This window comes from Colletotrichum destructivum, chromosome 10 (assembly GCF_034447905.1).
Source record: "Colletotrichum destructivum chromosome 10, complete sequence".
In the NCBI taxonomy this organism is placed as follows: Eukaryota; Fungi; Ascomycota; class Sordariomycetes; order Glomerellales; family Glomerellaceae; genus Colletotrichum; species Colletotrichum destructivum.
Genome location: NC_085905.1, coordinates 2,025,091 through 2,040,975, shown reverse-complemented (window position 1 = coordinate 2,040,975; position 15,885 = coordinate 2,025,091). Strand labels below are relative to the sequence as shown.

Below are 15,885 nucleotides of genomic sequence, written 5' to 3'. Positions count from 1 at the left end.
AGAGCGTAGTTACATGCGAGGTTTCGTACGCTAACAGTGTTTTGCCATCGAAATCATTCACGGCGGTTTGTGTAGTTCTGTATGAAATTAAAAAAAAATTGGACTATCTATGAATCGAGAAAATATCTACTCCTTTCAAGGGGTCGAGAACAAAGGGTTTGATGTTCTCGATAAACTCCTTGTCGCTCTCGTTCCCTCGCAAGCACCAGCACCAGATGGCCATTCCCAGGCAGCGGTCCCAGGATAGCAACGGTAACAGGGGCGTGTTGTCCATCGTGAGGGTCGCCTCTTCGCACATCCGGCTGACCAGCATCCTGTCGTCGTCACCGTCCATGTCGAGCAGGGCCGGGTCGGTCGGCACCATGCCGCACCACTGCGCCGTGGGCCCGTCCCACATGCCCAGCGGCAGCGGCAGCCTGACGTGCAGCAGGGCGGGTTCCGCGTTTCTCGACAGCCGCAGCACCGGGTGCATCGTCACGAATATTGTTTGCAGGATCAGGTGAAGCTTGAATTGGAAGACGGCGAGACTGCGTGGGGGGGCGGGAGATGAGGTCAGCACATGACTTGGCAGAACGTTGTTACACGGGATGGCGAAGCGCTGTCTACATGGTGGTGTAGCTTTTTGGCTTTTGCTACTACTATGTGCTCCTTACTCAATCTATTATGGCAGAAAAAGTAAAAAGTTCCAAACTTACCGCTGGTATAATTCTCGAAAGATCCAGGGGTAAGCGCTGTGCCCGCACAATAGCGACCCGGCGTTGATCTTGAACTGGTCGTAGACGCCCGAGGCCTTGAACGTCTCGAGGAGCATGGAGTGCGCCATCATCACGTTGTCCCTGGAATAATCGGCCCGGTATGGTACGAGGATGGTGCAAATCAGTATGGCCTGGAAGACGGGCAGTATCTCCGGCTGGGGTGATAGCAAGCCTTGCCTCGACAGTTCCAAAAGTTCGAGCTGGACAACAACTGTTAGTTATCTATGCGAAGTTTGGGACGCCAATCTGTTCGAGGCATATATTTCTCAAGCATCTTTTTGCCATAGAACCCGATAACACGAGCTCCTGCGAAAATGAACAGAACCAAACAAAAAAAGGGGGTTAGGCTAACAGGAGCAAGTGGACAACACATACAAGCTTGTTACCGGTTTCTATTAAGAGATGATCGTGGAACTTGATGGCGAGATTTCTCGACCCCGGCGACCCGGAAAACCACAGGCCAACGGTCAAGACGGACCGCATCAGCAAATTCGGCTGGGCCGTAGTCTCGTATACTTCACGGTGCAGCAACGGCCACAGTGGATGGAAGTGTTCGAAGTAGACCCTCTGCAACTGCAGCTTCATGCCCTCGTCCAAGATGCAACGGGAGCCGGGGATGCTGAAGTCGAGCGTGTCGCCTATCGTCATCGGCAGCGGCGGCGGTGGCACTGAGGCCGTGACCATCGGCTCGGGCAGGGCGATGGGGTTCGGCGTCGTGTCTGAGGCGGTCACGGAGCCGGAGGGGGATCTGGAGGACGACACGCTCCGCGGCTGTGGCCACTCGCACGACCTGCCCTTGTCGCTGCAAGTCGAACAGACGGGCTGCTGGCCGTCACATCTGGTCTTCGTCCGGTGGCACGGCACGCAGGCCTGTGCCACGCGCGTGGGCGGGGCAGACGGGCCATGGAGCACCATATGCCTGCGGAGGGTATCTCTAGTCGTCGATGGGGGAATTCGTCAGCCCAGTTTCTCGGGACTAATACAACTGCGCCTTTGTTCTGCTGCTACCGGGATTCGGCATAGGGAATAAGTGCGGCTTGCCGCTGACAAAAGCGGTGGGAAATCGACGAAAAGGGGGATAGAGGAAGGGGGGGAGGGGCCGGCGCAGATGGGGATAACCGGCTTCAAAGCATACATACCCTCTTGTGAACTTGGTACTGCATGAGGGGCACGAGAAGGAAGGCGTAGTCGTGTGTTCCTTTTTATGGCGCGTAAGGTGTTCTTTGCGGAGATAGGAGCGGCCGCAGCCTTCATGGTCGCAGGAGAAGGGCATTTCGAATACCTACAAGGCGAGCAGCACGTAGATCCATCGCACTGGGAGGCTAGGCTTTTTTGTGGACTTGATAGATCTAAGAAAAGACAGAGTGCCCGAAAAACGGAGTAGAAGATGCGAGATAGGTATGTGGGTTGGTGTGTCTATGTGTGTGTATGATGCTTGGGTGGTCGGGCATGGAAATCGCTTTGTTCCGGGGGGGGGGAGAGAGAAGAGCGCTGAGCCACAAGAAGTTCGGGCTAAGCCTGTTAGGGAAAGCCAAAAGCACAAACTCGCTCACAACTGACCTGGTCCGCTGGGGAGAAATCATCATACTGAATGACTCAGCGGAGACGAGCCGGTGGGATGCCGACCCCGATCGCCGTCTTTTAGCCCCGGGGCGGGTCCACCGGGCGCCGAGATATTTCTATGTGCATCCGCCGGCCGACCGGTTGCCACGATCATGGGCACCACTAAAGCAGCCGACAGCAAGACCAACTGCGCAGCGTCAGTCGTAGATATATATCTATATATCCGCTGCTAGCATGTCCCTTGAAGTGCCAAATCGTGCTGCGTAGAACTCAAAGCAAGCCGACGAGAAAGTATTCGGTCAGGCACTGCCGGTTCGTCTACCTATGGTGGTTCCTTATTACCCATTCAATCACCCCCCCCTCCCAAGCGTACCGAAACCTACCACGCACCGGATAGAGACATGATAACAACAAGTATTCGCTGTGGTCGAGTAGGACGAGGATCGCAAGATCCACGCCGTCCGTACCAATTGCGATGCAGATAGCCCGGCTCGTTGGGCGCATCGAAGGGGGGAGGGGAAGACGATGGTTCCTACGGAATGCCCTGTGCATGGAAATTCTTCGGCAGAAATGGTTTGAACCAAGCCGTCAGTTGTTGGGCCTTTCCCGTCGCCAGTGCTCTATCCGAAGTTGATTCGGGACGAGAGCCACGGCTGGCGCCTAAGCGACGCATAGAGTTCTGGATATCGCGATTCGTGATTCGTTCGCATCCTGTCCTCGTGATCCCATCCCCATGATCGACGAACTATCGGCCCTATCTTCAAGTGTAGGGCTTGGACGCCTCGTCCATTTTGAGTTCGTCGTAGATCGGACTTCGAAACCGGGAAACCTAAACCGTTCCCACCTTGGGCGCGCCAGGATGAACGGGGCCCCGCCCCTGCGACCTGCCCTCGAGAGGGCCAATCACTGAACGGGTTACGACTTGGACGTGTTTGCTTTGCGGGAACCTCATCTGCTGGAGCAAGGACAAGAGCAGTTTGGCTTGAGGAACTACTGCGTACTATGAGTATACGCGCTAAGCCTAGCCCGCCGGTCAGGTATATCGCAGGCTCTTGGGCTGACTAGCACTGCCCTTGTCAGATCGAACTGGCGCCTTCTGTAGCGCGAATTGCGTACGGACTCATGCCGAGTTGATTGTGGCTGCACCTCCACAGGCTACCCAATCCATGGGCAAGAACGTTTGCCTGCAACCACAGTAGACACCACCTTAACGCATTAGGTACTTCAATATTGGGCAATTTGTCAGGCCGCTTTGCTGAGCCATTGGAGTGGGTAGTCTAGCGGAGTATATCGTAGTCAATGCAGGGCAGGGAACTACTGAGTAGCGCTTAGAATTGGCCACTGAAATACGCGTATAGGTCTCCAATTGCTTGCAGAATCCCAGCAATCTCCCCGAATGCAGGGCGTTTAACCAAAGCTGGGGAAAGGTTTGAAGAGGCTGGTGAAGAGTAGAACCTAGGCAGACTTTCAGCCTGTGCCGTTGTAGGGGGGGGAGCAATCATCAAGGTCACCCCCGTGAAATGACGCATTGCTGATATTATGTGCGCCAGAATTGACCGTTGATAAAAAATTTGGGTTGTCTCCGTTCCCAAGCCGCTGGTATTAGCATGTCGCCCAATATCCGACAAGTTACAACTGCCATGATACTATCCTTGTTCGCACGGATAGTATCTAGAGTATCTGCGTGGTTTAGGCAGCCACTTAAAATGACTCGGGGGAATGAGCTGGAGGGGGGGGGGGGGGGGGGGGGGCTATCTGTACTATAATAGCGTAAATTTAAAGTCGTCGGGGAAAATTTAAAAAAAAAAAAAAAGAACGAAAAAAAAAAATAGGAAAATTTAAATCGCGAAACCCACTTCGGGATTTACTTCGGAGATGGTGCGGCACACCTTTGTTCTTTACAGTAGACGCACTTCCTGCACCGCTTTGGACGCTTGTACAAAGAGAAACCGTGGAATATAATTTCCGCCGGTTAGAGTTTTGGTTTTTCGCAGGTTTCATGTCTCGATTGGTCTAGTTACGCGGTACCCTCTCCCTCCTCTCTGCATCGGTGACGAGGTTCCTGAGAAGACGAGATATTCGACCCTGATGACGGGCCCAACAGCAACGCGTTGGATAGTGACCCAGTCCTCTGATGTCAGAGAGTCAGACTCGGATCCGGACTTAGACTCAGGCTCAGAATCAGAATCAGAATCAAAGTCAGATTTACATTCAGGCATCAGCTCAGACTCAGGCCAACCTTCAGACTGACGCCCGCCCAGTTTCCCATCCATTCATCCTCCCATCCCGTTTGCAACATTTCCCCACGTTATCAAACGCTACTGACAACAGAGCTTAGAGCCAGTCGAAAGCTTTTTTTGAAGAGTGGAGCTCGTGGGCATGGTGTCTGACAGAAGGAGGACTACGCGAAAGGGAAGCTCGCAACTGGAAAATCTTTTTTTTTTTAAAAAAAAGGTAAAAAAGATAAAACTAAAAAGGAGGGGGGTTACTGATATGAGATATCGTCATCAATAAAGCCCCGGTGTCATTGGCCGGCAACAGATTCTTCAAAGTGTACAGCAAACTCTTCCTACGAATAGGTCTAGGTCAAGTAGGTAAGTAGCCAACTTGTGGGTATAATTACTTTCTTTCGTTTGTTCTGCCGAATCACGCCATCGGCACGTCCCCCTTACCCCCCTTACCCATTAGTACGTGTAGCGGAACGACTTGTTCTCCTTGTCCGTCATGGACTGCCAGACCTCGGGCGCCAGGTACGCGTCCTCGGACTGGGCGACGGCGCCGCGCCGCTTGTTCTCGAGGCGGTAGTAGGCGTACAGCGCGAGGGTGACGAGGGCGCAGCCGGCCTGGGTGCCCATGACGGCGATCTTGGCCGGACGGTACTGGGGCGCGTCCCGGGCCTGGAAGGTCTGCGGGCCGATGATGTTGCCGATGGAGAAGGATCCCGAGACGATGGCCGCGGCGAAAGCGCGCTTTGTCGCGCCGCCAAAGTTGGCCGCGGTCCACTGTGGGACGACGTGTCAATGGTGTAGCTCTCGAGGACATGCCAAATGGAATCAAGGGGGGTGAGCAGGGGTTTCCCCTTTTTCAACTTACGGCGTAGAAGACGGGCAAGGGCGCGACGATGGCGTTGACGAGGTAGATGCCCGCCAGGCAGCCGGAGCGGTTGCTGACGGGGAGGAAAGACATGAGGGCTCCGCCTATGATGCTGCGTGAGGTCGGTCAGTAAGTTGCTCTTCATTCGTCCTTCGTGACGGAGAATCCTGTCATCATCGTTTTGGGGGGGGGTGGGGACTCGGACTCACGCCGGGATGATGCAGACAACGATCCACGCCCACCGGTTGGACTTGTGGCGGATGCCGTAGCCGACGAGGAGGGTGAAGAAGATGCTGACGATGCCCGAGGGCATGTTCATCAGCGCGGCGCGCTTCGGGTCGTAGCCGAGGTTGCGGATCAGGGTGGCCGAGTATGTCGTGATGACGCCACTGGACACAGAAGTCTTTGAGAGTTGTCAGCTAAGGGGAGGACAACAACAGCAACAGCAACAACAAAGACGATAACGACGACTATAACGACGACGATGACGACGACGACGATGGCGACGATTACAACAAGCAAGAAACAATACATGAAGAAGGGGACGGTACGCACGAGAACGACGGCCAGGGTTATCAGATACATCTGGGGGTCCATCAGGGCCTCGAGGATCTGCCTCGGGCGGAACTTGCGGCTCTCGATGCCCGTCTGGTTGACGCTGACGTGCCGCAGCAGGGCGACCTTCTCCGTGTCGGACAACCAGGTGGCCTTCATGGGCGTGTCGGGCACGAAGAGCAGGGTGGCGAGGCCGATGGCGACCGTGACGCAGCCGAGGACGATGAACATGATGCGCCAGCCGTCGAGGGCGGCGTGGGGCGGGACGTGCTGGAAGCCGTACGAGATGGCGCCGCCGAGGATCTGGCCGAGGCCGAGGCCGAGGTACCAGAAGGAGAAGCGCGGGGCCTGCTCGGACTTTGTGTACCACTGCGAGCTGATGAGCATCAGCGAGGGGCCGATGGTGGCCTCGAAAATGCCGAGGAAGACGCGCGAGACGAGGAGCGTCTGGTAGTTGTGCGCCGCGGCGCCGCACGCCGTCGCGGTGCCCCAGAGGACGACGTTGAGGCCGAGCCACTTGGCCGCGGGGACCATCTGGAGGAAGTAGACTTGGGGGTGGTGGGGGGAGTCAGTCAGTCGGTTCTCTGGCCATCTTTTGGTTGTTCCGGCGATGCAGAAGAGAATGGTGAGGGACTATGGGTTTAACGCACTGTTGGGGATCTCGAAGCAGAGGAGACCGACGAAGAGAAAGGTGGCAATGTTGGAGAACTGGTTGCCGACGAGCTTCAAGTCCTTTGACAGACCCATGACGGCAGCGTACTGTTTACCATGTCAGTATAGACCAACTTTCGTTTTCCCTTTTTTGACAAGCGCCTCCCCGACAGGACGATGGGTCAGAGAGACGTACGTTGAGGATGACCTTGTCCAGGAACTGCATGGTGTAGCAAAGGAACATGAGCGGCACGATGCGCCAGTCGATCTTGCGGCGGAGCGCGCCCATGTCGACCGAGGCCGTGCCGTCGCCGGCATCGCGGTGGGAGTTGAGGAACTTCCACGCGGCGTCGACGTTGTTGTTGCTTGATGGCGCGTGCGAGTCGGACGAGGCCGAGCTCACGACGTCCTTGGGGTGCTTATCGTCCGTGGACATGGTCAAGGTGGTCTCTCGAGACGATATTACCACCGGGTCTCGGTGATACAGTATTCCAAGGAGAGAGGCTCAAGAACGCTGGATGCTATTCCGTCCCTTCTGCCCGGTGATCGACGAGGCACGCACAGGTTGCCGCTGCGGGAACGCAGAAGTACAAAAAAGGTTGAGAATGGAGGTGAGTGATCTCGTTGCGATCTGCCCAGATGTCGAATGGAAAAAAGAAGCAGACTATAGAGGAGGATTTGGAAGGGGATGGGGGGGGGGGGGGGCGGGATGGAAGGGATTGGTGGCAGTAATGAAAGGGAGGGAAAAGGCAACGACAAGATGATGGACCCCGCCGGGAGGAACAACACCAAGATGATGAAGAAGAATCAGAACCAGACCAAGTCGAAGGTGGGTAGAGAGGTGAAATTCGTTGGTGGTGGTGCTGGTGCTGCTGGTGGCGTCTTTGTACAACCGCACCCATGTCATGCCATGTCAGCACAAGCAGCAGCAGCATTCGACGCCATGAGATGCAACCCATTGCGGCCGTATATGATACCATCGGAAGGGGTGGTCCAACACACCGTGAAGTTGCAATCAAGCAGTCCTAGTGCCGTACGGCGCAGTCCCCCGATCCCGGCCGGATATCCGTACACCTATGCCGCGGTCAAAAGCTAGGACCAGGAACCCCCCCCTCCCCCTCCGGGAGGCTTCGAGTGGGAACACGGGGGCTGACACCCCGGCCGGCCGATGCATGCACGCATACGACCTGGACCCCCAGTTCGAGGAGCCGGGGGGGGGGACCATCCGCCCTTGATCTGCGGGCTGCTTCCCCTCGAGGCTCTAGAGCAAAATGTGATTTAGTGTATCCGTGAAACGGAGAGTGTCGGTAATGGAGGAGGCCGCCCCCCGTCGTAAAGCCCCATCCAAGCCTTGTCCCATTCATATCCGCCGTGATCGACAGCCAATGCCAGCTCGTCTTTAATGTGCAGTACTCTGTACATAGTACGCCCTTCTCGCCAGCCCAGCCCGCTCTTTCGGAGTGGCGGGCTAAGCAAAATATCTCAAAGATCTGCCCATCTTTAAGCATCCGAGTCATGATCCCGGTGGGGGGCACCTCATGGTTAAGTAAGAGAGTTCTTCCGCGTCTCTCTCTCCTCTCCCTCTGTGTTTGTCACGGCGGGCTTCATGCGAGCAAAAAAGAGAGACCCAACGGGGGCCCTTTTTTTTTTTTTTTAATAATGGCTAGGCGACAAGACGGAACGGTCCAGCCGACGTCAAAGTGCCAAGATGGTGATTCTTTTCCCCAATGGAAGGGGTTTAATTTCATCTGCCCAGACTGCCCGGGATCAGGTTATTTACGCACACCTCTTGAGACGCACACACCTGACGGACAGACAGACAGACAAATAGAAAAACGGACACATGTACAAAGACGCACACACCTTGGAGAAATATTTTTGCCTCGCGTCCTCGCCTGGAAGCAAGATGGCGGCACAGCAGCACAAGCATGTACAAATTACACTACTCTTCATCTCCCCCCCCCCCACCCCCCCCCCCCTCCACCGATCCTTGCAAGTTCCCAGTTACAGAAAAGTAAAGAAACGTAATGCCGCTTAGGGTTCGTTCCGCGTTTTACTGCCCGCTTGTCTAGCGTAAATAAAAAAAGTGTGACATTCAATCAAGGACCGCCATGAGACCCTTGCCCATGGTAGACTTTCGCACCATAAGTCCGTCTTCACCATGGGTCGGACGGCCATCTCATAGCCAAAACCACAACTGCCCCCATTTGGATGTGTCTCCGGAACGACAGGATGAAAGCCTCGTCGTGAAAGACCGGGTTGTAGCCGCGGGAATGTGTTAAGGAACCAGACCGAGACGAAGAAGGGGGAATAATGGAACGGCCCTCGATGATCTGTCTCCCAAGCACGCAACTTGCTGCCAGGAGCATTTCACGCCGAGTCCCCTTCACTCCTCTCTGTTCTATCCCCCAATGTGACCTTCTCGAATAACGACCCCAGAGGTGCAATCCACACGCTCGGAGTCGATCCATTATGAACCTCGATGGCCCTTGCTAGAGAGAGCCCTTCCATTGGACCATGCAGATATTTACCCAGGACATTACATCGTATGCCAGCACCGAGCTCTCAAAGGCCCCCAAACCATATCAAATCTGGCTCCCGACGTGGCCCATCCTTGCGGCGTTTAAGATGGTCGACGGCGGACTGGTAAAGCATCCCCCAACTCTATTACCCGCCCTCTCATATATGGTAGGGGTTTCGACCAGGCGGCATGCGGCCAGCTCTCCTCCCAAACTGCCTGGGGCTGCACAGCTGCGACCGGCTCTGGGCTCATCAATCTCTCGATCCCCTGTGGATATTTTGGTTGCGTATGACGGTTCTCAATGCGTGATAAAGTCGGGAGGTGTTCCCCCTTCCCTGAACTGCGGACATTCGAGAAGCAGTCATCCCCGTCGGTCCCAGAAGTCCCAACTCCCCTTTGCCTTCCGCTGCCTGCGGGCTTGTTTTTCTTTCCTTTTTGTTGTCTCTGTTTTCATCGGCCGACAGCCTACTCCACTAGCTTCTCCTGGTTCTTCAGCAAACCACCCCTTACGAACCTCGTTCGTCTCACTCTCGAGCTGTCTTGGAGAAGGGCGTTTTGGTCGTGATTCTTCCCGTCGGCAAGCCACAGTCTCGCAATACGGCGACGCGACAATAAAAAGGGAGAGAAGGAGAAAAGGAGAAAAGAAGACGCGGTTTCAACGTCCTAGTATTGCATGTCCGGGGGTTGGTCCGACGAGACAACTGCAGCAGCCGCCACCATGGGCTGGGTCCTCAACGCCACGCCCGAGGTCGAGGCCATCTCGCAGTGGGAGACCATCATCGCCATCGCCTGCGTCCTCTCCTTCCTGTCCGTCGCCGTCGTCTGTTCTCGTCTCTGGATCCGCCACACGGCCAGAGGCCTGGCCGCCGACGACTGGATGTCTGCGCTGTCCATGGCCTTTGCCCTCATCTACTCCGGCCTCACCATCGCCCGTGAGTTATTTACACACACATCCGCATTGCCTCAACCCCCCCCCCCCCCTTTCCTTCCCCTTTCCCCAAACATCATCAACGCAGCCCTCTGATTTCCCATGCCCCCTGTCTAGAAACGAGATACGGTCTCGGCCTGCCGGTCAAGCTGCGGCCAAGGGCGAACCTCGTCACGTACACCCGCATCAACTTCGCCGGCCGGCCGTTCTACCAACTCGGCATCAGCTTCTTCAAGATCGCCCTCCTCATCAGCTACCTGCGCCTGCTCAAGGGGACCGACCAGAAAACGTACCGCCGCGTCGTCTGGACCACCATCGTCCTCGTCTTCCTCGCCCACCTGGCCTGCTCCTTCTCCCTCGTCTTCGCCTGCACGCCCGTCGACAAGTCGTGGAACCCGCTCAAGGACGGCACCTGCCTGCCTCCCGGCCCGTCCTTCACGGTGTACGCCGTCGTCACCATCGTGTCCGACATCGTCGTGGCGGTGCTGCCGATCCCGGTGCTGCTGCGGCTCAATGTCCGCGTCGAGAAGAAGGCCGGCCTCATCGCCATCTTCCTGCTCGGCCTCTTCACCACGCTGTGCTCCATCCTGCGCTACCTCGAGATTAACCGCATCCAGTACGGCGACGGCAACTCGACGATGCTGGTGCTGTGGGGAACCATTGAGTTCAACGTGGGGGTGAGTTCAAACAATATCCCCCCCCCATCCTAAGAGAGAGAGAGTGGGAGGAGGAGGGGGAAGGGGGAGGGGGGAAGAGGGAGCTTTCATGCTAACAGAACCTGTGCCCAGAACATCGTCTCGTCTCTGCCGTTCTTGGCGCCCGTCTTCATGAAGAAGGCCAAGAACTACCGCTCCAAGTACTCGGGCGGCTCTTCGCACGGCCGCAGCCACCTCAAGGGCGCCGAGCGCTACAAGCTCAGCGAGATGAACCACGACAAGAGCGTCTTCGCCTCGGCCAACCACAGCAAGACCGGCAACGGCAGCGAGGAGAACATCCTGCCGGGGAACATCATGAAGTCCGTCACGTACAGCGTCCAGGTCGACGACGGGGCCGAGGCCAAGTCGGGCAAGTCCGACATGACGGGGCCGCGGAAGAGGGATTCACGGGATTCGGGCCTTTGAGAGGCGTACATCTGCATCAACGTCACATGAGTAGCAGAGTTCCTGAAGTCTTGTACATGATAAATGTCTGAGGAAACGAAAGAGGACTTTAGACTTGATAGATGAAAGATAAGGCGTTGGGGGTGTCTCGAAAGCAATAGCTAGATTTCACAGCGATCACTTCCCATTGCAGAACATTCGATCGCTTAAAGACACGGCGGACGATACCACCGATCGGGATCAAAGGAAAGGATCCGAGAGGAACCCGGTTTCTAGAAGCACTGACTCGTGTGGATCACTCTCCACTGCGCAAGGGGGCACAATTACGTGTCAATAACCATGAAAATCACCCCATACATCCCACAACACGACGCTGATCCCCATTCTCAAGAGGGGGTTCGGTTCGTCTCTAGTTGCGTCTCCCAGTCTTCGTAAATCAACGATCAATCCCGTCTGTCCCTGGCATCTCACATAGCCTACTATACTACTCCTCATCAAACTGAAGCATCATCTCCCGCTTGCTCAGTAAGGGGCTCGCGGGGCCGATCCTGGGCCAGTCGTGCGCGTCCAAGCAGGCCCGGCGCGAAGCCAGCACGCCGGGCCGGGCGCGTGCGACGACGCGGTCCTCGTAGACGTCCATGGCGGCCCGCAGCTCCGCGAAGCCCGCGTCCAAAGCGGGCGCCACCGTCTCGGCGAAGTCCTGCACGTCGATGATGGCGTGGTTCGCGCCCTCACCTCGGTCTGTTTCACACCGTCAGTCAGTCCAGTCAACCAACCGATTCAAACCTCTGTGGATATGGGAGAAGAATAGTCAAAGGGGGCAAACACTGAAGCCCTTTTTTTAACGATGATGAAAAATGAAAACAACTTACACATCGCCATAGCGTGAAGGGCGTCACCCATCAACACCGCCCTCCCCTTGGACCTCAGTCCCTTGGGCGGCGCGTAGTCGTAGAGGTCGAGGTGCTTCACATCCGTACCGGCGGGAATACCAAGCGCGAGTCCACGAAATGGCTCCGACCATCCCTCGGCGAACGACCTGATGAGCTCGATCTTGCCGTCGTTCGTCTGCGGGTAGCCTATCGGCGCTGCCTTGCCCAGGAACCCCGGGCGGTCCGGCCACGAGATGCACATCTGGCAGCTGTACTCCCCCGTGCTCTCGTCGTTGTTGCCGGGGGCGTCGAGAACTGCAACGCGCAGAGTTTATGATTAGTTTTGTTCTGCTTCGTTTCCCGCTGCATCCGCAAGCTCGCTTGCAAGGGGGGGAGGAAACCCGACTGGCATCTGATACTTTTCCCCCCAAGCGCAGGGGTTGTGTTGTTGAACCAAGGACTATCCCGGTTCAGAGGCACAATGATCGACACCCCCCCCCCCGGTCCTGGCCGGGTATCGGAAAAGATTTGGCTGCCACGGGACAATGGTATGTGAAAGGAAAGCAACAGAGGATCAAAAAAAAAAAAAAAAAGAACTCACTGCTGAGATAGACAAACGTATCATCGCGAGACGATGTCCCTTGCAAGAAGAAAGGGTCCAGCTCCTGAATCGGCGCTATTTGATCCGGCGACAGGAGCAACTTGAGGCCGAGCAGCCGGACCGGGATCCGGTGTCCCTCGTACTGGTCCGGGAACATCTGCCGCCGGACTCGAGACTGGCTCCCGTCGCATGCCACGAGCACTCGGCCGGCCACCGACGAGCCGTCGCTGAATGAGACGACGACTGAATCCTGCTTCTCCTCGACCTTGGCGAAGCTCTTCTCCCACTGCGTGTTCGAGATTGCTTAGCACGGCGATCGACGTCTGGTGCAACATCTCAAAGATAAAGAAGAAAAAGAAGAACATTGGGCGTCATATTCATCGAGTAACATGCAAAACGACTACGTACGAGTAGGAAACACGAGACAACATTACCTGAATGTCCACACCCGTCGCAAGCAACCGCCGCAGCCTCTCCCGCGTCACCCTGATCCGCAGGCTTTCGGGCGCCCGCGGGCCGGCGCCCTTCAGCTCGCCGGTGCTGAGGTCAAAGAAGGGGAACGCCGAGGCCTCGCCCCGCGCGACGGCGGCGCGGTCGACGTACGCGTCCGGCAGCCGCGCGACGAGGTCTTCCGGCAGCAGGGACCGCAGCGCCGGCAGCGACCAGTGCAGCGTCAGGCCCCAGCCGACGCCGCGCGTGGTGAAGTCGGCGTCGCGTTCGTAGAGGCGGAAGGGCACGTTGGTCTTGCGCAGGTGCTGGGCCAGCAGCAGGCCGCTGACGCCGGCGCCGACGATGATGACGGGGAGCGGGGTCCCGTTTCGGTCTGACATGGCTGGCTGAGCCCGGGTGTCTGGTGTGTCTGGTTTGTGCTGCTGTGGCGCGTTGCTTTGTCCGGCTTGCCTTTTGTGTGTCTATCTGTCTGTCTTTGGCCGGCTTGGTGATCAGGAGTTTGGAGGGACAAGCGGGGGGAGAAGGGCAGGGGGTGTGTTGCTTTGACAGAACCTTTCTCTCGAGTGAGATGAACGGGGAGCGTACAACGTAGACACAGTGAAGCTTGAGCTGTAAGCGGGCAAATGAAACCCTTCAGGCCAATGGGAAGCAGTAACACTGCAATCGAATACGCAGTAATATTGCCTCGTGAGGAAAACCGCCTCGGCCAAGGGGCTTCCAGCTCCAGACTCGTCGAACCACACCCCACTGCCTTGTTCACAGACAAAAACTCTAATCAGATTTCTCTTGACCAATGGACAAATCCAGGGGGGAGGGAGAGAGGGATGCAGAATCGGCTGATATCGGGGGGGCCACCGGCAAGGGTCGCCTGGCCAGTTACACCCTGGGGGCGGGAGGATCACCGGAGACCTCGCCGGGCACGGCCGCTGCGGCCTAAAACTCGTCCGCACACACATACAAACAAAAGAGCCTAGAGAAGCCGTCGACGGGCGCTTTTCCTTCAGCGGTTCCAGGGAGAAGCGGGAGCGGGAGGGATCGAGAAGTCCCCAGTGTCTGTGCCTCTGCGTTGCGGTTGTGGCCCTCTCCCACAACCGCACACCTCGGCCCGGACAAAGACTCGGCTAGACTCTTGACGTCCCCTCTCTTCTGCAATAGTTTACTCAAGCCTTGATTCTTCAACCGGGATGCTTCCCTCCCCGTTCTTGTCCGGTTGTCTAGACAAAAAGCGACGCTGGCGAGAACCAAGTCCCTCATCGACCTCCGTCATGGGTAGGGGGGATGCCAACCCTTCGCCAGAACGGCCCAATCTCTAACCGACCAGGGATGTAGGGGTCCTCTGTACTTTGTACTCTGTACAAAAGGCTGAAGGGTGGAGAACAAACACCCTTCCTCCCCTCCCCCCTCCCCCCCCCCCCCCCCCCCCCCCCCCCCCCGGTACGTGTAATTCAACCGAGAATCCACAGTGGGCGGCGGGTGGGCGGCGGGTGGGTGGCTCGCGTTCGTGACGACCTTCTTCATGCCGGTCCTGTTCCCTATTGACGGAGCACGACGCCTCCCCGGACCCCTCCGGAAACAACGCCAAGAGGCGACCATTCCCCATCTCGACTGGCCAGGCTAAGCATTCTGTGCAGTGGAGGCAACGGGAAACTATGCCGTAAACCCACCGAGAACCCCTGCAAGTGTGTATGTAATTTACAAAAAGTTATCTGGCGCACCAACCGCGTCTCTCAGAAACCGCCGCCACTTGACGACAGGCCATCAAGAATCGAAGGGGGGGGTTCTAGCACATTTCTGGTCTGTTCGCGAGGGTAGGGTTGCTCGGTCACTGTTGGAGAGGCTTATCATCCTATTAATTTACGCAATCATTGGCATCCTGATCGTCCCGCCAGCCAGACGTGTCTAGATCTTCACAGAGCACTGGCAGGTTCAAGAGAAACCTCACGGTTAACAGAGTCTGTCACTACATTTCACTCTCGCCCAGCACAACTCACCATCTGCCGAATTTCCCTCATCGACGACCTGTTGGGAGAGATCATGCACCCCCCCTCGAGTTTTGGTCATATCGCCTGTCGATCAGACTTTTTCTCGCGCAGCAACGACCCTTGACTACCTCATGCGAGCCTACGGCACAGCACGCCGAATACAACCTCGTCAGCTGCAAGTCCGCACAAGGGTATTTATCACTCGGTGATTCGGACTCGCGTCCCCCCCCTTTTCCTTCTCTACATGGTCTTTGATCCGGTAAAGCGTCACTCGTCGACTGAAACCGTCGCCGGCGGCCAGCGTGCGTAGCATCATCCAAGAACAGAGCAGCAACTCCCTCGTGTCGATATTGTAATGCGTTTTGCGCCATAGTACGAGGTGCGCCGCAAATCTCGTGTGAAGATCCATCTGGCCTGAACAAGGGATGGAAGTTGCCGCGGTAGTCTCACTCTCAAGCTAAACCGACCTCATCACCACCTCGTCATTCTAGGTTCTGACTGGCGACATTGGCAGGCAAACATCCGATCGAACTCGCGCCTGGATTGCTCCGGCTCCTGACGTATCTTTGGTACGCCCTCTTTTCCCGTTACTCGACACCGGCCAGTGGCACCCGGCAGTCCGGACCATCTAGGTAGCAAATGATGCCGCGCCGTATAGATGCGAGCAATCTGTGCATCAACGCTTTCCAGCGTACTCTCCGACTAGTTCTTGATTCGACCGCAGCCAAGATGCACAAAACAGATTTTGCCGATTGCTGGCTGCGACTACACCCTGTGTTTTCTATCGCTAAGGGAGTGACTTACTGGCATTACA

At 56.6% G+C, this 15,885-nt stretch overlaps 5 protein-coding genes across 5 annotated transcripts; 2 read left to right on the top strand and 3 right to left on the bottom strand.

Annotated features, from left to right (window-relative positions):
* Positions 1 to 69: 69 nt before the first annotated feature.
* CDEST_14904 (uncharacterized protein) lies at positions 70 to 2,166 on the bottom strand. The gene is made up of 4 exons (XM_062931060.1): positions 1,895 to 2,166; positions 1,131 to 1,689; positions 696 to 955; positions 70 to 527 (listed from the first exon to the last, which is right to left on the bottom strand). Exons 1-4 carry the CDS (start codon positions 2,026 to 2,028, stop codon positions 104 to 106), a joined length of 1,377 nt encoding a protein of 458 aa, XP_062787111.1. The 5' UTR covers positions 2,029 to 2,166; the 3' UTR covers positions 70 to 103.
* Positions 2,167 to 2,569: 403 nt separating this feature from the next.
* Positions 2,570 to 7,275, bottom strand: CDEST_14903 (Putative major facilitator superfamily, MFS transporter superfamily). The gene is made up of 7 exons (XM_062931059.1): positions 6,814 to 7,275; positions 6,617 to 6,725; positions 5,967 to 6,514; positions 5,621 to 5,814; positions 5,412 to 5,523; positions 4,080 to 5,320; positions 2,570 to 4,018 (listed from the first exon to the last, which is right to left on the bottom strand). Exons 1-6 carry the CDS (start codon positions 7,051 to 7,053, stop codon positions 5,003 to 5,005), a joined length of 1,521 nt encoding a protein of 506 aa, XP_062787110.1. The 5' UTR covers positions 7,054 to 7,275; the 3' UTR covers positions 2,570 to 4,018; positions 4,080 to 5,002.
* Positions 7,276 to 7,377: 102 nt separating this feature from the next.
* On the top strand, positions 7,378 to 8,570 carry CDEST_14902 (uncharacterized protein; the record flags this gene model as incomplete). Its single annotated transcript, XM_062931058.1, has 1 exon — positions 7,378 to 8,570. The coding sequence occupies one exon, from the start codon at positions 7,378 to 7,380 to the stop codon at positions 7,711 to 7,713; it is 336 nt and encodes a 111-aa protein (XP_062787109.1). The 3' UTR covers positions 7,714 to 8,570.
* Positions 8,571 to 8,860: 290 nt separating this feature from the next.
* CDEST_14901 (uncharacterized protein) lies at positions 8,861 to 13,249 on the top strand. Its single transcript, XM_062931057.1, has 5 exons — positions 8,861 to 10,070; positions 10,184 to 10,743; positions 10,855 to 11,923; positions 12,048 to 12,586; positions 12,651 to 13,249. Exons 1-3 carry the CDS (start codon positions 9,812 to 9,814, stop codon positions 11,185 to 11,187), a joined length of 1,152 nt encoding a protein of 383 aa, XP_062787108.1. The 5' UTR covers positions 8,861 to 9,811; the 3' UTR covers positions 11,188 to 11,923; positions 12,048 to 12,586; positions 12,651 to 13,249.
* Positions 8,861 to 13,469, bottom strand: CDEST_14900 (Putative FAD-binding domain, FAD/NAD(P)-binding domain superfamily; the record flags this gene model as incomplete). Its single annotated transcript, XM_062931056.1, has 6 exons — positions 8,861 to 10,295; positions 10,360 to 10,743; positions 10,855 to 11,907; positions 12,039 to 12,353; positions 12,640 to 12,925; positions 13,074 to 13,469. 4 exons carry the CDS (start codon positions 13,467 to 13,469, stop codon positions 11,651 to 11,653), a joined length of 1,254 nt encoding a protein of 417 aa, XP_062787107.1. The 3' UTR covers positions 8,861 to 10,295; positions 10,360 to 10,743; positions 10,855 to 11,650.
* Positions 13,470 to 15,885: the final 2,416 nt, after the last annotated feature.

Excerpts from the sequence above, each read along its gene's own strand:
- CDEST_14901 (XM_062931057.1), top strand. The coding sequence starts at position 9,812 with ATGTCCGGGGGTTGGTCCGACGAGACAACTGCAGCAGCCGCCACCATG. Across the intron at positions 10,071-10,183 it reads CTCCGGCCTCACCATCGCCC|AAACGAGATACGGTCTCGGC; the intron begins GTGAGTTATTTA and ends CCCCCTGTCTAG. Across the intron at positions 10,744-10,854 it reads CCATTGAGTTCAACGTGGGG|AACATCGTCTCGTCTCTGCC; the intron begins GTGAGTTCAAAC and ends ACCTGTGCCCAG.
- CDEST_14903 (XM_062931059.1), bottom strand. The coding sequence starts at position 7,053 with ATGTCCACGGACGATAAGCACCCCAAGGACGTCGTGAGCTCGGCCTCG. Across the intron at positions 6,515-6,616 it reads CTGCTTCGAGATCCCCAACA|TCTACTTCCTCCAGATGGTC; the intron begins GTGCGTTAAACC and ends ACCACCCCCAAG. Across the intron at positions 5,321-5,411 it reads CCTTGCCCGTCTTCTACGCC|TGGACCGCGGCCAACTTTGG; the intron begins GTAAGTTGAAAA and ends GTCGTCCCACAG.
- CDEST_14904 (XM_062931060.1), bottom strand. The coding sequence starts at position 2,028 with ATGCCCTTCTCCTGCGACCATGAAGGCTGCGGCCGCTCCTATCTCCGC. Across the intron at positions 1,690-1,894 it reads AGTACCAAGTTCACAAGAGG|AGATACCCTCCGCAGGCATA; the intron begins GTATGTATGCTT and ends ATCGACGACTAG. Across the intron at positions 528-695 it reads TTTCGAGAATTATACCAGCG|TCTCGCCGTCTTCCAATTCA; the intron begins GTAAGTTTGGAA and ends CCCCCCACGCAG.